Source organism: Hipposideros armiger, unplaced genomic scaffold, assembly GCF_001890085.2.
Source record: "Hipposideros armiger isolate ML-2016 unplaced genomic scaffold, ASM189008v1 scaffold_93, whole genome shotgun sequence".
NCBI lineage: Eukaryota > Metazoa > Chordata > Mammalia > Chiroptera > Hipposideridae > Hipposideros > Hipposideros armiger.
Window position 1 is genome coordinate 2,349,214 of NW_017731443.1, and position 14,099 is coordinate 2,363,312.

The window sequence follows — 14,099 nt, forward strand, 5'->3', positions numbered from 1 at the left end:
TGTGTGTGTGTGTGTGTAGCTCTGCTGACATTGGGGCTGGATAATTCTTGGTTGTGGGGACTGTCTTGTGCATTGTAGGATGCATTGTTATCAGCATTCCTGAGTGCTACCCACTACAGGCCAGTAGCAGCCCCCTTTCCCCCCCCCCGTCGCCCCAAGTTATGACCACCCAAAATGCCAAATATCCCCTGGGGAGCAAAATCACCTCCAGTCAAGAACCCCGTGTGTGTGTGTGTGTGTGTGTGTGTGTGTGTGTGTGTGGTGTGCGCGCGCGCGTGCATCAAGCCAGATCACACTATGATCAGTTTTGAAATCTAATTTCCCAGTTAGTGGTACTCCACGATTACTACAGTTTCCTTCCATTTTCTTCTTGACTTCTGTTGAATGGCTGCCAAGTGTTGCTAGTCAAGAAAATTGTTGATTGACAAAAGAACAAATCCATTGCCATAGTAATCTTCTATTGCTGTGCAGCAAATTACAGGTATACCCCACTATCCAAAAGTAGTGTTCCTGTGAAACCTTTTGTAAGCTGAAATGGCGTAAAGCACAGAAGCAATTACCATTAATTTATATGCAACAAATTTTGAGTGGTCCCAGATCACTGGGCTCCAGAGGCCTCTGCGGGTGCCGGGACATAGTCTGGCTTGGAGGTGACACAGTGTCATGCCTGCTCAGGATCTCTGCTTCCAAATCTCAATGAGAAGAAGCCCGAGGCCCGGGGTTGTTGAGTGGCTTCCTCAAAGTCTGAATGAGAAGCTGGGCCTTTGGAATATGAACATTGTGCTCTTTCTATACTTGAACCATTTGAAGTAACAAGGTCGGGGCTGGAGGCAAAGCAGAGGAAAAGGGTTTTGAGAGCTTCTTTCTCAGGTACAGGCTGGCGTGAACTCTGCCTTCAAGCCACAGCCCCACCCCCCATGTCCTACCCAATCTCACCCTGCTTGGCTGCCTCTGGGGCCCAGCCTGCATATTACTGGGGTGCTGTGTCCCTGTAACCTCGCAGTGCTTGGCAGAGCTGAGCCAAAGGCCTCCGAGCACTTTTGATGGAAACTATGTGTCAGGCTGGAGCAGGGGGGCCCCCACTGCAGGGCTTCCAAACTCCTGTCTGTCCCTGGGGCCTCTGGCTCCTTCTTGCAGGTGTTGCTGGAACAGAAGTTGTGCTGAATGGAGGGTATAGTGTTCAACCCAAACTCCCTGCAGAGCGCAGGCACTGTCCTAGCCGTGCCCTCCGGGTCTTTGCTGTGGACCCATTGCATTTGGGGACTCCAGAAGTGGTTTATCACTTAGCACATGAGGCTTCTGTCTTCTACAGTGATACCACCAGGGGTCCCTTGGCAGGGGCTTGGGGGTTCCCTTACTTTACATTGATGGAAATGGTGGGTGTAACCCTGAGGCCCTATGGTCACAGTGGCCTGAGAGTACACATGACAGATGTGCCATGGATGTTACTGCTTGAGTGACCACGGTCTTAACCGAAGCTGGGTGCATACAGCCACTTGCCCTCCTCACGTCTCCTCCAGGCAGGTTCATCTCCCTCACCATGGCCTCTCTCCCCTATTTTCCCATGGCTGGGGAACAGTCTGAGCCTCACTGTGGGCCTCACAGGCTGAGGGCTGCAGAGTAATTCTGTCCCCGATCATGTGTCACACTCAGCCTCCAGGGCACAGAGCCCACTCCATCCTCTGGCCCAGACCCTCACATCCACACCTCAGGGAGGGTCAGACATTGTACCCAAGGCTGTGTCCATTGCTGCCTCTTCGAGAAAGAGGGGAGAAGCCTCGTGGACCAGAGAGGACGCCCTTCTGGTGGGTGCTGGAGACCCCAGATTGCAGAGAAATCAGCCTCCCCAGTTCTTGACCTTGTTTTGGCCAAACTGATCTGTTGGCCATCTCTACTCCTGTGTCTGCGAGACCCAAAAGCTGCACTGATGTGCACTTTCTCAGTGGACAGAATGAACCACTCTTCATCCCAGGGACCAATCTATGTTTTGGGCTTTTCCCAGCCTGATTCTTCTGCCATATTTGGAGAGAAACTCTGTTTTTCTTTTTAAAGTTGTTTTTAGGGGCCTTGTAGACAGTTCGCTAGACCACGACATTATGAGACTGCTCTGAGAGAAAACAGGTGGCCCCTTTCCGGCTGCTGAGCAGTCTCGGGGAGACCTAGCGGCCCCTTGGGGCTAGGTTTTGCAGGTGTGTGTTTGTGAATTTGAAAGAAGAAAACACTGGGAGTGACGCATGAGCATCACTTCTGAGAAAAAGGAAATATCTGAACCCTTCCTCAGCTTTTTCCCATAAACCCAGGAAAACACAGATAGAAAGTGAAACGGAGGAGAAACCAAAAGTGAAATGGTTCATTCACATTTCACAAAACTTTCCCATAGAATGGAAGTTATGTTACTCAAAAAAACCCCACAAAAAAAACAGAAGGAAATTAAGTTAGGACATTTTCCCAGTCTAGGGCAATACTAGATAAGGAAGCTGCCCAAGACCTGACTGCCAAGTCTGTGAATTGGGGAAACTAATTTCTGCCCACTTGAGCCTCATGAAAGATCCCCTCTTCCAGTCCTTTGAGCTCCTTGAAGAAAGTCAAGCAGCCATACAGAAACAACAGGAGCTGGGGTTCATTTATAAATAACCCAGGAACATTTTGTTGTTTTCAATTTTATAGGGCTGGGTTTTCCCAGCACTTAGGGCTCTGGGGAGATGTGTACACCATGGTGGGTCAGTGTGAGTGTTGCCGGGGACCCAGATCCTTGAAGCCTCATTCCGGCCACTGAACAACCACCTCTTTCAGGATCCTCAGCCCCGGGCCTTTCCCTGGAACAGCCCAGAAGTTGCATCTCCGGGGTGGACCCCTCAAAGCGCCATGTAGGAGACAAGACACTTGGCTCTAGGCTGGCCCAGGAAGTCTGGACTGGGTCCGCCTGCGGCTCTTGGTCACCAGCTAGCATACAGCCTATAGTGACACCCTGCCTAGGAGTTTCAATATTCTCTTTTGAGGAGAATGCCCAAGAAAGAGTCTCTTGGCTTCTTTTCACATGTTTTACTGTAGTTGATAAAAAGAATGCTAATCCAAATAAAAGCAGTAAATCCAGCACCTAAGATTGCAGGCAGGGCTCTCCAATGCTTAGAAAGGGAGAGGGGAAGGCAATCGATTTAACATTATTTATTCCCTCAGAGGGCACTGAGGCCTGACCCTACAAGGGGTGGGCAACCAAACCTCCCATATTGCCCTCTGGCTCCCAACTGACTCAGTTCCCCTAATATTCTGCTTGTTCTGAGTTCTTGCCTCTGTCCTCTTAGCCTGCCAGCCTGCTTTCTTCCCTGATAAGGCCTCCAGGCTCCCACATCTCCCAGAGGCCAGAAAGTTGGACATGAGGCCTTCAAGTTCCCAGGTATATTTTAGATCTGTCCAGGAGCCTCCGGGGACCCCCTCTGGCACTTTGGTGTCCTGCACTGGTTACATAATAATCACAATCCCCAAAGCTCTGACATCACCCACTGAAGATTCTCACCAGCCTGGACAGCCCAGGGGACCTCCATGTGCGGCCAGAGATAATGGCAGGGGAATGAGCCGTGTGGAACGGCCAGGAACTGGTGAGCAGGGGTGGGATGGAGGCCACAGATCAGAGTGAAAAACTGGTAACCGATGGTGACCCTGAGAGGAAAGCGGAAGTATTTAGGTTTTTAAGTTTCCCCTAAGTTCCCACAAAATTTCACTGTTGTCTCATGTTTCCCCTCGTCCTCACATAGGTAATTTCCCATTTCGCTTCTCCAAAACTCACGTGGCCAGAAGGCCCCAACTTCCTCTTTACCCTCTCCCACCCTCCCACAGATGCAGTCTCTTTAAGGAGGCCATCTCTTCTCTCCCACGTCATATGTCATTTTCGTCCTCTACTGCTTGTGTCCATCTCCAAATTCCCAGCCCCTTTGGCCTGAGGGGAGGAGCTCAACTCTTGCTGGTCAGCCTTTCCCCACTGGCCTCCTCTCCTTTCCCATTTTTCTTTCCCGTTACTACCCCGCCTTGGGAGTTCAGCTTCCTCTACTACCTCTTTCTTGCCTCGCCCTCTCCCAAAGCAGACAAAGATGCGGGGACGACAGTGGCAGGAAAACAGGGGCGAGAGAAGGCAAGGAAGAGCAGTGCGGATGGGAGACGCGCGGCCCTCGGGGTCCTCCAAAGCTTTCGGAGATTCTGAGCCCGTGGGAGGAAGAGGACCGTTCATGGGGGAACTATGGGTGGGGCATGTAGTTAGAAAGTTGCTGGGCGTCTCGCGGACGCCGGAAGGCACACTGACGCCCGGGACCTCCTCGCGCGCGGAACCCGCCTCCGGTCTTCCCAACCGCAGCAATACCGCGAGCCGGCGCAGTAGGGACGAGGCGAACCAGGTGTGGTTGCCACGGCACCCAGGCCAGGGGCGGAGAGCTGAGCAAGCGGCGCTCGCGAGATTTGCAATCAGCCAATGGGAGGCGGGGGAGGGAAGACGTGGCGCGGAGACCGCGGGCGGGGCTCTTTCCTCCCCCTCCCAATTCCTTGAGTCCTTGTGGCGGCGGCGGCACACATGCGCGCATCCGAACGGGAGGACGGGCCTTATAAAGGGCTCTCTACACGGCGCACGGTCCACTCCATAGAGGGCGCACCGCTAGTAGTGCCGTGCGCCTGCGCAGTGCGGGCCGCTCCCCGCCCCCTGCCCCGTCGCCCAGCTACCCCTCCGCCTGCCGGCCGGGCCCCGCCTCGGCTGCGCGCCCTCGCCCAGCTTACAGCCGCCGCTCTGCTCCGCAGCAGCCAGCCCCGTCTCCGGCAGCATGTTCAGCTGGGTCAGCAAGGATGCTCGCCGAAAGAAGGAGCCAGAGCTCTTCCAGACGGTGGCTGAGGGGCTACGGCAGCTGTACGCACAGAAGCTGCTGCCCCTGGAGGAGCACTACCGCTTCCACGAGTTCCACTCGCCCGCGCTGGAGGACGCTGACTTCGACAACAAGCCCATGGTGCTGCTCGTGGGCCAGTACAGCACGGGCAAGACCACCTTCATCCGGCACTTGATCGAGCAGGATTTCCCAGGGATGCGCATTGGGCCCGAGCCCACCACCGACTCCTTCATCGCGGTTATGCACGGCCCTACCGAGGGCGTGGTGCCTGGCAACGCGCTCGTCGTGGACCCGCGGCGCCCCTTCCGCAAGCTCAACGCCTTCGGCAACGCCTTCCTCAACAGGTACCCGCCCCTTGCCCTGGGGGGCAGAGGGTACGACCAGGTCCCCGACGCCGCACTCGGATCCCGACCCTCCCGCGGTCGCCCCCACGCCATCCTTTGTCTCCGAGGCACCGGAGAGACCTTCAGCGACCACTCCCTGGGACAGGGTCCCCTGCCGCTTCCCATAGAAAGCCCATTTAGGGATCTGGGAGTGGGCGTCGTTGGCTTTCTCAACTTCTGTCACCCCCAGAATTTTCTGGGTTATCAGTTTAACTCCCAAAGGTCCCAGCCCCAGTTCCCTCAGAAGGAAGGATTAGTCTTGTCTCCATCTCCTTCCTCCAGACTGGACGCACCTAATTCATTCAAACCACCACCCCTCTTCCTTCAAGGGTCTTGCTTAAGTGTCTGAGAAAATACGGTGAGACTTTTAGCCATTCCCTTTTGCTGATGTGATGTGATGCGCTGTGCCTCCCCTGGGGTCTGTGGTTTTGTGTAGGAGGAACTGGGAGGATGTGCTGTGGCCTGCTGAGTTTGGGGCAGCAGACAGATGGGATTGGATTGGAGCATTCCTCCCAGGGTCTGTGCTGCCTTAGGGGTTTCGGGAAGCAGCCTCAGGCGGTGGTTCAGGGTGCCCTGAAATAAAATATGATTCAGGCCCTGAGTCCCTCTGTAGACTCCATAGAAGGTTCCTTAATCTATTTGGGCCTGTTTCCCCAGTTAAATGGGTGAAACCTGATGTCTCGTGATGAGGCTAATCCAAGATTCTGTGATATTACGAATGAAACGCATTGGCCTCCTTTCCCAGGAGTGTAACAGCTTTTCTCTAAAGGAACTTGGAAATACTAGTTAGTGTTCTTAAAATCCCTGCCCCACCCCCATGGGCATACCACAAGACTTCGCAGATCTGCCCTCTCTGCCACCCCCCATTCAAGGAGTGACTCCACTTGCCTTTCTGGGTCTGGGTAAGAGCCTAAGAAAGAATCCTTGACGCTTGTCTTCTAGGTCCCTGCCCTGTATGATCACATTCCTTTCCGGACACTGTCCAGCCACACAGGGAGGACCAGCTTGCCCCCAGTCCAAGCCCAGGGCCAGTCCTACTCCCAGGAACAGCGCTGACCTTTCACAGAGAAGACAGACAGGCTACTGTTGTCTTTTTGCCCTTTTCAGGCTTTTAAACTCGTTCTCCTGTTTTTTAGCTGATAGCATTTGTGGATAGCATTTGTGTGTTAGGGCCAGAGTTGAGTAAAGCCCTTTGGTGAGACTCCTGAAGAGGCGTGGCCCTTTTAGCCTGGAGCCTTCCTCTGGAGGATGATGCTGGTGTTTTAGAATTATTGTGATTGTACATAGGGAATTGGCTCAGACTGTTGGCTGGTGGGCGTGGTGTGATCTTGTGGAAAGTTTGGCTGCTGTGCTGGGAATTCTGAGCATTATTAGTTCTCTACTTTTATGCAGAACTTTAGGGAGCTAGAAGGAAGGGTATCTATACCTCCCTTGGCTGCTCTTAGGTCTCCGCTCCTGCTTGTGAGAGCAGACCTTTTCTGAAAGGAGAAACAGGCATATGGCCTGTTTTCTGGATTTGGAGTCCTAAAGTTTCTGAGCTGGAAGGGATCTTAGATATCTAGGCAACCCCCACCTCGTGGGTTCAGGAAACCACGGTCTCTACGCTAGGCCGATTTGTCTGTCGAGCTCACCCAGCTGGTGGATGCAGCTCTGACTGTGTGCAGCCAGCATTGCTTCTGCAAATACAAAGAGCAAGTCAGGAGTGCTGGGTCCCAGACAGGCACTTTGATATGTTGGTGCCACAGGATGTGACAATCACACTTGTTTCCTTTTTGCCACCACCTCATCCCCCAGAGGGTCCCCAAATTCTAATGGCCCTGCTGAAAGGGGCCTTGTCAGCCAGAGATGGGGTGGGGCATGGTTTGCACTGGAGCCGAGGCCTGAAGCTGTGTCAGCCGGTGCCTCCCCACTAGCCAGGGCACACAAAGGGGGCTCTTCTCTGGCTGACACAGCCTCTCCCAGCGCCCTTAAAGGGACCCATTGAGTCAGGAACTTGACTTTCCGGCCTTTTCCCCCTAAGTGGCTGCTCTAAGATTAAAATCAGATGGAGCAGAGTGAAGCAGGACACAGTCAGGTTGTCCTAAGATCCTCCTGTGAAAACTCATTGCATAACTGGTACCGCCCACTTTGTAGTTCCAGGTGAAATCTGTGCGTCCTTGCTGGTGAGAGCATGGGATGGGATGCATCTGAAACTGCTTGTGCTTTGTGTTTTCCACCACATGCCCTGGGCTTTGCAGAACAATTATTTCTGAGTTCTACAGATCGGAGCTTACTCACCAGGCTCATTCGCAAAGTATTTTTATGTATGTTACGATCCAGAGCCAGCCCTACTTCAGATCCCTTTAGTTTGGTCTTCTCTACAGCGACTGCCTTCCCTAGCGGGACCCCAGGTCTGGCACGCCCTTATTTACCCACGCGGGGCTTTACTGCTCGCATGGGGGAGGATGAGGTCCAGTTTTGTGTACCCTGTGGGTCAGCTGGATTTGTTCTGTTGTGTTTGCAGGCCACCTCTCACCCCTGGCCAACTGCCCCTGGCCTGTGGGCCACTGGTCACATGGGGGGGGGGGGGCCAAAAAGGGAAGCTAATCAGCTCAGATTCCTCCCCACTGTTGGAAAGGCATCTTGAAGCCTACGTGCTACAGACAATGGGTCAGTATTTTCTTTGCTCACAATACCTTTTTTCAGAGATGTTTTTAAAGGAGTCTTTTCTGTGTCCAATCAAGAATCTCTGCTATCAGTTGGGATGGCCCCTTGCTGTCCTGGGCTGTTCTAAGTCCAGTGGAAACTTAGGCACACACAGCTAAGCCCTCACTCATGCGTTGCCAGCCTGCCTGTGGCTTTATTCTGCCTAGATCAGCTTTGACAGTCCTAGAATGGTGTCTGTACTTGCCTGCCCCACCATCTAACCTGTGTGGTCCCCCAGCTTTCACTGGCCACCCACTGCAGTCCCTTTCCCCAAGCAGCTGGGTGGAAGGGGAGGGCTGGGCCCAGCAGCAGTGGGAACAGATCTCTCTCTTCCATGTGTGGAAATGTAGACAAGTGGTTGAACATTTAACTATGGAGCCCCAAGGTTCGAGTGTCACCCTTCTGCTTCCCTTCTGTATTAGAATGGTGACCTAGGCTCCTTGCAGTTTTCACTCATATATCAGCAACTTGAAAGCTGAACTCTTGAACTCTGGGGGGAAAGCTAATGTGAGGGAAGTGCTGATGTAGGTCAGTTTGAGCCTGCTGGTTGGATTCCAGTTAAGAGAACATGTACAGCTTGCTGGCCCCCCCTGGAACCTTAGATGATAGAAAACCTGTAAATGCCTTGCTTCTGGAAAGGAAGCAGGGGTGGCAGTGGAGCACGGAGAGCAGTGATAGCTGAGTCGTGACCTCTCTCTTCTGGCTCTTGCTGTTGTGCAGGTTCATGTGTGCCCAGCTGCCCAACCCGGTCTTGGACAGCATAAGCATCATCGACACCCCTGGGATCCTGTCTGGAGAGAAACAGCGCATCAGCAGAGGTAAACAGGCTGTGACACAGCCCAGGGCACCTGGGGTAGTCGGACTACTTCCATCTGATGTCTGTGACAGGCTGTGACGCAGCCCAGGGCACCTGGGATAGCCAGACTACTTCCATCTGATGTCTGTGACAGGCTGTGACACAGCCCAGGGCACCTGGGATAGTCGGACTACTTCCATCTGATGTCTGTGACACAGATGCTGCCCTTGAAGTCTGTCCCAGCCCAAGTGAGAACCCATTTTCCACTGGCCTCGTGTGTCCATAGCGTTCCGAGCCCTGAGAGGCAGGCGCTGCTTTCTTCTTTGGCTCCCTTCGCTACGGTTGCAGGAGCTGTCAGGTGAGACCACAGCTATTGTTCTGTGGCTTCCTCAGCCCCTGGGGCATGCTGGAAAGGACAGGATTGGGAGATGGAGCCTGGGGGTGGCTGTGAGGTCACAGGCAATTGCTCCGGTATCTGGGCTCTGAGATCCCTCAGCCAGCATTGTTGACTATGAATGAGCCCCTGTCTCCCAGGGGCTCACTCAACTTAGTTTGTGTTTAAAAGCTTTGCCTCCCGAAGCCATATACATTCCTAGTGAGTCTTGCAGGCCTGAGAGAAAACAGTTTGACTTGGAATGTGCTTAAATTTGCTTAAATGGGCGTCAGTAGCAGCCTCCCTGGGTGCAGTGCATGGCGGAAGGCTTTCATGCTGAGTATTAGCGCACCGGGTCCATTCCACTTGTGTAAACTCCTGGCTTGATTTTGGTAAATTTTTCTGAAGATCTGGTTCAGGACGTGCCTGAACTGGGTTCTAATTTTGCTGTACCCCCCGCCTTTTGTAGAAGGGAGGGGAGCTCGGGGCCTGGAGGAACATGAAGCAGGAGGTTGATATGTGGCAGGCCAGGAGTGGAGCCTGCAGCTGCAAATGTGAAAGTGAAATGAGATCAGACTCAGAGAGGGGTTGAGGACAAGTGACTAGTTTGTTTATCATCAGCTTGCAGATCTTCCCTGCTCTGCTTCCCCTCTGGGCTGCCCAGCGTTGGTGAGCTTTGCAGCTGAAGCCAGCAGCCTTCAACTTGAGATTTGGTGGGTAGTGTGTCTACTGTGGCTATGAGGAGTGGGGCCCTGTTGTTGGTGCTGACAAACCTTGCTTCTCTTCTTTTCCAGGCCTGCGGGCCCCTGACCATATAGGATGGCCTCAGAGCACACTGAGCCTGCTCTATCTGTCTCTAGATCTGCCTTAAACTTTTAGGTTCTCTGCCTGATGATAATGACACTTCTAGGAGTTCAAGGGAACAAATTTGGGGACCTCTTCTAAAAAGGCGAGGGCCAGGTTTTCCTTTCTTACTGCTGTTACTGTTCCTACCTGGTTTTAAGAACATGCCTGATAAGCAGGTCTTGTCATTTGCCAAAGCCAGGCTAGAAAACCGAATCAGTTCCTCTTAAAGGGAAAGACCCACAGAAGGGAATTTATTCTCAGTCTGCCTCCAGGGCTGAGCTATCCTGGAGGGACTGACTCTCTATAGAGCTGTCTTTTGAATGACCTAGAGGAGTAGGTGGAGGGTCTTTGCAGAGTGCTCCCAGCCCCGGTTGATGTGTACACATCTTTGGATGGGGGACATTAGCTCGCCAAAAGAGCTATGAATCTAGAATGCCGTGCTCAGTATGGCCTTCAGAGCTGGGAGTTAAGGTATTTGAGGGAAAGGGTGTAGGGTTCTTGTGACCCTGTTGTCCCATGAAAGGGAACTAGAAAGAGCCGTTTTCTGCTGGTACTGGGAAGTTCCCCTGCTGGCTGTCTTTGACACTTTAGCTTGTGTCCTTAGAACCTAGCCAGCTGAGAAGTTAGGAATGTGTGTCTTGATACATTAGGTACCCAGGCCCTGCCTGCTGGGATGTTGCCCTCCCCTGCCTCCCCTTCCCTCTGCTTCCTTTCTGTGTTAGCAAAAAGGTAGGCAGTGGTGTCCAAATTTGCTCTCTGGGACAGGCACCAGAGCAGTGTCTTAGCATGCCTTCCAGGCAGACAAGGGTGCATTTGACAGGGGCTGGGGAGGACCCGGATGCAAGGCAGCCGGGGTTTCTGTTGCCTGAGCAGATGGCAGATACATGGAGGAAGAGGCTAGCTGAAGACACGGGGCTCTGTTCATGCTCAGCCTGGCTCCGCCTTGTGGGCCCTGCCTGTACCTCTCCAGGTGTGGCCTCTTTGGGTCCCTGGGCAGCCACAGAAGGCATCCCCGCCCCATCAGAGGCAAGAAGAAGGAGGGTGGCTTAAGATAAGTGCATTGTTCTGATTGGCGAGGGCTTCCTCCTATGAAATAGCGAGACTTCAAACTGATTTTACCTAGACCATGTCTTTCCCTCCATAATCCTAGAGGCCTGGGTTTAAAGTTTTACTAAAAGCTACAAGTTGGGATTTGCTGTGGAATATATTTGGTGTCAGCATGTTATCAGCAAGAGAAGGGCCATCGTGTGGTGCCTCTTAGATGTCCTGGGTGTGGGCTCCAGGGGTGGTAACCACTGGTCAGATGGAAAAGGAGTGGATTTCTCTTTCTCGAGGCCCCACCCATCAGACATTGCCAAGGTCCCATGTTGCCCTGTCCAGCATGGGAAGTCCGAGTAGGGGAGAGTGTTCTAGGCTCCCCAGCCGCCGCCTCTCTGCTCCCTTTGCTGATGGCATGGAAAGCAGGTGTTTCCCTCTCAGAAAGATAGAGCCAACAGAAACTATGGGTCCCAGGCAAGCAGCAAGCCTGTCTGTGGTCGCCAGCCTCACTTCCTGGAAATGGAACACCCTTCTGGAGGTTGCACGAACATTAGAGTTGCTAATCACATCCGCTTCCATTCCCCACCCTATCTGCTGGCTCCCTCCCGACTTTTTCCCCTTTTCCCCATGGTCCTTAATGTGTGCAGGAAAGATAAAGTAGGGCCCATGCAGGCCCAAGGAAGTCAGGACACAGCCCAGGCTCTGCAAGAGACCCCCCCGAGATTCACGACGGGGGTCTCGGGCTGCACTTCCCTGTTGTGCTAATCTCCTGAGTAATTTTAAAGATAGCGTTCTCTTGTGTCAGCAGAGCAGGTGACCTGCCGACGCAGTGTTCATTCCTGAGTGCTGCCTGTGTGAGAGACAGAGGGCATTCCAAAGGGCATCTGGGGCCAGCTGGGCTGGTGCCCTGGGCTCCCAGGCTGCTGGCCTCTTGCAGTCACGTCAGGGTCTTCCTACAGCAGGTCCTCGGTGGCAGCGGTAGAAAGCACACTCAGATGGCAGCTCCAGCATGGGAGTCAGGGACCTGGCCAGTGCACACCGTCGCCGTTGTCACTATGTCGAGCTGAGCCGTAACTTTTGTGTCTATTTCCCCAGAAGTCGTGTCAGTGGGGAAGTTTTGTTTGAACTTGGATTAGGAGATTGGAGCCCAGCCAGCCTTGTGCCTGGCTTTCTGCTGATCACTGCTACATGAACCCACTCCACATAGTTGTCACAGCAGCTGCACCTCTGAGGAAGCTACTGCTTTTCAGATGAGGAAATAGAGGCTTAGCAAAGTTGAGTAATTAGCCCAAGATGTCACACAGGCTAGTTTGCAGAGGCTGTGCTCACACCGCGCAGGTGTGAGAGGATGCTCTGGGGTGAAGGAGCCCCTGAGAGCTTGGATCAGACTAGCCCTGACCCTCGTAGGTCATTACCGTGCAGAGTTTCTGAGCGCTCCTGAAATGCTTCTCTTCTGGCCTGAGATCAGAAATGGACCTGAGGTCCACTGTTGTTCGAACAACAATGCTGGAATCTTCTTCTGTTCCCCTATTCTCTGCTTCCAGCTAGAAATTGCCCCCGAGGCCATCCATGGATTGGTACTAGGAGCCTTGGCCAAGGCTAGCTGGTCCCCTGGGTTCTCACTTGCCCTCCGGCTGACTGTCCCTGATTCCCAGACTCCATCCAAGCACCCGGAGCCGGCCTGCTCCTTAATGGTCAGGTATAGCCTCCCCAGCCCAGACCTGGAGCTCTCTGACCCAGAGGTGTTCCTTCCCGCTGACCCTCATGCTGACAGTCTCCTGAGATGCCCCACCAACGAAAACCCTCCAGACCAGTGTTTCACCAGGGTTTTTCAGCCCGTAGAATGTTTCATGAAGTTGCCCAAAAGCCTTGTGCAAGACTGAGTGCTGCATGCCTCCTGGCTTCCCAGCGCCCACAGCACTGCTAATGACAGAAGATTCCAGTTCCAGGTCAGTACTTTAGGGGTCAGGGGCTCTCAGGAGTTGCTGCAGCCCCTGGAGTCACACTAGTAAAACAGGATAGCAACCCAGCGACTTGTTCTTGTCGAGGGCACTTGGATGTCCATGTGGCAAGCTGCCCTGGTGCCTGGTGCACAGATAAGTGTTCTACAGATGTCAGCTGGTTGAAAATGAAGACACTGGAAAATACAGGAGTTTCCAGACTTCGATGAGGAAGACCTTTTTCTGAGTAACATCCCGAGGAGCTGAGGATGGGAAAACTCTGACTCAGCGGGCTTTCCCTTCAGATTCCACGTCCTCTGGCCCCAGCGCAGCAACCTCCTGAAAGCCTTCCTCTTGCCACCGTCCCCTGCTGTCTCCCATCCCCCAGTCCAGCCTGACAGTTTTTGGCCCAAGCCCTCAATGGGAACTCTGCCGGCTCTGCCTGCCGAGGGCGTGGGCCGCTCCGCCTGTGGAGGAGTGGTACCAGCCGGTGCTGGCACTTGGCACCTGTCCGAGGCTGCCAGCCCGACAGCCGGCTTGGTAGCAGCTGGCCCGAGCGCCTGCACGTTTGGTTTATATTTGGGATATGAGGCATTCTTCATGGCGTTTTAGAAGTGGTCGTTGCCTCTATACCCATCTGAATCTGAGCTTCTTGAGTCCAAACTACAAATCCTGTGGGTAAATATTAGCAAACATTTCCCGAGTGCTTACAACGTGCCAGGCACCCGCTCGATGCTCACAGCAGCCCTGTGAGGACAAACTGAGCCTCAGAGAGGGAAACTGGCTTGCTAGGTTCACACCACTGGTTGAGTAGAAGGTTCGGGATTCAAATGGGCCTGATTCGAGTCCATCCATCCTCCCCCTGTTGTTTTATTGCTTGTTAGGTCAGATTTATTGAGGTCTACATTATATGTAGCAAAATTCACCCTTTTTTGATGTACAGCTCCCTGAAGTAGTCATGTAACCACCTCCACAACCAAGATACAGAGTCTTTCCGTCACCTCAGAAAGTTCCCTGTGCCCCCTTATAATCACTCCTGGTCCCAGGCAACCCACTGGTGTGATACTTGTCCCTAAAGTTTTGCCTTTTCCAGAATGTTGTAAATGGAATCATACAGTATAAAAGTCGTACCTGTGTGCTTTCACTTAGCCTGTGCTTTTTTTTTTTTTTTTTTAA

At 53.2% G+C, this 14,099-nt stretch overlaps 1 protein-coding gene across 1 annotated transcript in view; it reads left to right on the forward strand.

Moving 5' to 3' along the window:
• Positions 1-4,702: 4,702 nt before the first annotated feature.
• Positions 4,703-14,099, forward strand: part of EHD1 (EH domain containing 1) — a 24,097-nt gene continuing 14,700 nt past the window's right edge. The window contains exons 1-2 of the mRNA XM_019645522.1: positions 4,703-5,206; positions 8,651-8,748. Coding sequence (XP_019501067.1) covers positions 4,803-5,206; positions 8,651-8,748 — 502 coding nt within the window. The 5' untranslated portion in view covers positions 4,703-4,802. The remainder of the gene's footprint in view (positions 5,207-8,650; positions 8,749-14,099) is intronic.